Source organism: Eurypyga helias, unplaced genomic scaffold (assembly GCF_000690775.1).
Source record: "Eurypyga helias isolate BGI_N326 unplaced genomic scaffold, ASM69077v1 scaffold24744, whole genome shotgun sequence".
Taxonomy (NCBI): domain Eukaryota; kingdom Metazoa; phylum Chordata; class Aves; order Eurypygiformes; family Eurypygidae; genus Eurypyga; species Eurypyga helias.
This window is the reverse complement of record NW_010247323.1, coordinates 19,304-23,195: the sequence shown is the minus strand read 5'-3', so window position 1 is coordinate 23,195 and position 3,892 is coordinate 19,304. Positions and strand designations below refer to the sequence as shown.

The 3,892-nt window shown below is 43.5% G+C and overlaps 1 protein-coding gene across 1 annotated transcript in view; it reads right to left on the bottom strand.

Annotated features, from left to right (window-relative positions):
- The window catches only part of BTBD7 (BTB (POZ) domain containing 7), a gene marked incomplete at its 3' end in the record, with an annotated part of 22,475 nt that extends 19,339 nt beyond the window's left edge, over positions 1-3,136 (bottom strand). Inside the window, exon 1 of the mRNA XM_010150707.1 lies at positions 3,055-3,136. Coding sequence (XP_010149009.1) covers positions 3,055-3,136 — 82 coding nt within the window. The remainder of the gene's footprint in view (positions 1-3,054) is intronic.
- Between the last annotated feature and the right edge of the window lie 756 nt (positions 3,137-3,892).

The following is a 3,892-nucleotide window of genomic DNA, read 5'->3' as shown; positions in this document are numbered from 1 at the left end:
CAGCTGCCCCTCACAGGACTTGTGCTCCAGACCCTCCCCCAGCTCCGCTGCTCTTCTCTGCACACGCTCCAGCATCTCAGTGTCTGTCTTGCAGTGAGGGGCCCAAAAGTGAACACGGTGCTCAAGGTGTGGCCTCACCAGTGCCAAGTACAGGGCACAATCATTTCCCTGCTCCTGTTAGCCACACTGTTCCTGATGCAGGCCAGGATGCCATTAGCCTTCCTGGCCACCTGGGCACACTCCCAGCTCAGGTTCAGCTGGCTGTCAACTAACAACCCCCAGTCCTTTTCTGCCCAACAGCTTTCACCAGGATGCAGGTAGCACACTTAATCCACTAGCACACTCGCGTAAGTGCCACCATAATACCAGAAGGTTTCAGAAAGAATTTTAGCCAGAACATTCGTTTGCGTTATCCAAGATGAGACAGCCACATGATTTCAGACCTCCCTTGAAAGTCTCCAACACAATTATCAATAGGTAATGGGGATCAGTAAATTTGTCACGACATGCTATATCATGGGTTGCTGTTTTGATTTTAATAATGAAGAGTGTCAACAAAACCTTCCACATACCAAGTAGAAAGTTTCTGGGCAATTTAATAGAGCCTTTGGAACTTTCCCTTCTTCAAATCTGCTCATGTTTCAGCATGCAGGTCTGCCTGTTTCCAGGTCTGTAAGGGTTCATCTCCACTGAGTATAGAGGCAAATAAGAACTCCAAGACATGCAATAAAAACTTTGATCTGTGACTTTAAAAAGTACACATACATAAACCAGGACAAATCTTTTTGTACTGTTAGTTATGATACACTGAAAATACAAAACCTTAAGGGGAACTTAACAACATGGATATCTAAGATATTAGTACTAAAAGCTCTTCCTTGACTTGCTACAACAGCACATGCAGAATTTTTAGCTCAGAGCACAGGTTTACATGTAAGGGTTTGTGGGCTGTCCTATACCCAGATCTCCAAAAGTTAGGAGTGGCACAAAAGGAGTGGCACGACCGCTTGATGGATAAAGAACTGGCTGGATGGTCACACTCAGAGTGGTGGTCAATGGCTCAGTGTCTGAGTGGAGATCGGTGATGAGCAGGGTTCCTCACGGGCCAGTGTTGGGACCACTGCTGTTTAACTTCTTCATTAGTGACGTGGATGGTGGCATTGAGTGCACCCTTTGCAAGTTTGCCAAGGACACCAAGCTGTATGGTGGAGTTGACACGCTGGAGGGAAGGGATGCCATCCAGAGGGACCTGGACAGGCTGGAGAGGTGGGCCACTGCCAACCTCATGGAGTTCAACAAGGCCAAGTGCAAGGTCCTGCACCTGGGTCGGGGCAATCCCAAGCACAAGGACAGGCTGGGTGGAGAATGGATAGAGAGCAGCTCTGAGAAGGACCTGGGGACACAGACAGACGAAAAGCTGGACATGAGCCAGCAGTGTGCACTGGCAGCCCAGAAAGCCAACCATATCCTGGGCTGTATCCAGAGAAGTGTGGCCAGCAGGTCGAGGGAGGGGATTCTGCCCCTGTACTCTGCTCTGGTGAGACCCCACCTGGAGTGCTGCGTCCAGCTGTGGAGCCCTCAATATCAGAAGGATATTGACCACTTGGAGCGAATCCAGAGGAGGCCACGAAGATGATCAGAGGGCTGGAGCCCCTCTGCTGTGATGAAAGGCTGAGAGAGTTGGGCTTGTTCAGCCTGGAGAAGAGAAGGCTCCGAGGAGACCTTATAGCACCTTCCAGTACCTGAAGGGGCTACACGGAAGCTGGGAGGGGACTTTTTACAAGGGCCTGTAGTGACAGGACAAGGGGTAATGGGTTTAAATTGAAAGTGGGGAGGTTTAGATTGGATATCAGGAAGAATTTCTTCCCAGAGAGGGTGGTGAGGCTCTGGAACAGGTTGCCCAGAGAAGCTGTGGATGCCCTATCCCTGGAAGTGTTCAAGGCCAGGCTGGATGAGGCTTTGAGCAACCTGGTCTAGCGGAAGGCGTCCCTGCCCATGGCAGGGGGGGTGGAATGACATGATCTTTAAGGTCCCTTCCAACCCAAATCATTCTATGACTCTATGATTCTATGAAAAGCTGAGACAAAAGATAAAAATTACAAAGCAAGTCAATTTTTCCTCTGCTAAGGACATCGCTGTGCTTTCAGCTGTGATGAAGAAACAAAGTAACACTGAATATCAATAACTACTTATTCAGCGTTGCAAGCCCAGGTGTAAAGGGGAAAAAAGTGTTTATAAAGTATTTATGTTGTTTACTGCTGAGATCATTTTTCAGGCTGTCGGGGTTGTTTTTTAAGTAAGATTTATCTTCTCAAAAACTGCCTTCTTTTAGATTCATCACACAATTATTTATTATTTATTGCGTGACAGCACTTAGATCTACACCAGGGTCTTTTTGCACCAGACTGAAAAGCACAGAGAGGTAATACCTGCCCCAGTTATGCCTGGGATAAGGAAATAATTTCTTAAGAGCACTCCAGTTAAACAAGGTCTTTGCTTGTAAATAATATTGTTAGGACAATAAATACCCCCATTCCCCATTTACAGGAACAGAAGAGGACAGGAGAAAAAGATGTCTTCAAGACTGCTTGTTAATTTAGCAGGCTTATTACCAGAGACAGTCATGTAGCAGTACGGAAGTAATTCACTCATACTAGAGACAATACTACAATAAATACTGATGATCAAGAGTGCTAACACAGCTGCACAAAATACCTGAGGAACAAGAGTAAAAATGGTATATAGTATTAACAGATAGCAACTGTTCTTGAACAGGAAAACTAGCATACACGGTTTATTCATCACAAAACCTCCACCGTATTTTATTTAAATAGCCTGGCATCTGTTTACTGGCAAATGGCAGATCAACTCATTGCATACACAGACCAGATACTGGACAGTACCGAGTTTCATGCATGATTGAGCTTGAAGGGATTCAAACTGGTGACCTAGAAAATAAAAGCTCTGCATAACATTACTGCAATCAAATCACATCCAGCGTGCACACAATCCAACGAGTCATTTATGGAAGTGACAAGACAACTGAAGAGTTACCTATGAATGTCTGTTGTGCCTGTGAATTTCCTCCTACCCTTGGGGAACACGAGTGAGGGTAGTTAGATGCATTAGCACCCATTTTCTTCAGTCACTCAGGCATTCCGCCTGCTGGCTCTTCAATGTATAATCCCATAATCCTTTATAAATCTTCAATCCCAGGCCCAGCATCCTGTTCCTCCATTTCTGAAGAACAAAAAACACCAGTAAGTTACCTCATTTTTTTTTTTAGTAGGTATTATGTGATTTAGATAAAATAAACTCAGCCTCCAGCACATAGTATTTTCATAAATTAAAACCCCAAATGTGTCCAAGATAGTTTAATCTTTCAAATAAAAAGCTAAAAGACTTTTTTTCCAAAATAATTTGAAATTTTCCAAACCATTCACAAAGCATTTTGACAAACTGCTACAAGCAACAGGATGGCTATCAATCATTTAGCTATGAAATCTTCAAGTAGGAGTTGGTCTAGAAGATGTATGTTCCTTCAACTATTGCAGGAAAGACTTTTCCTACCTAATGATATGCTTACATACTGTTATAAAAAATCCAAAATTGAATTATACTGACTGAGAAAGCAGAATAAACCACTCCCATTGGAGGTTATACTATCATCATTGTTTTCAGCTGCATTTTGATTTCATATCATTTATGTAGTTCTCATTCAGTCCTACTTTTCAAGCTCAGACTAGGACCTAGAAGTAGGTTTATAATAGTAAAAACAAGGCATTTAAACATTCACCCACTATTTTATTAGACATTTGAAAACATGTTAGGAAGTCAGTTCTGAAGAAATTTGAACAAGAATTCATGGCCAAACACCATAACAAGCATATTC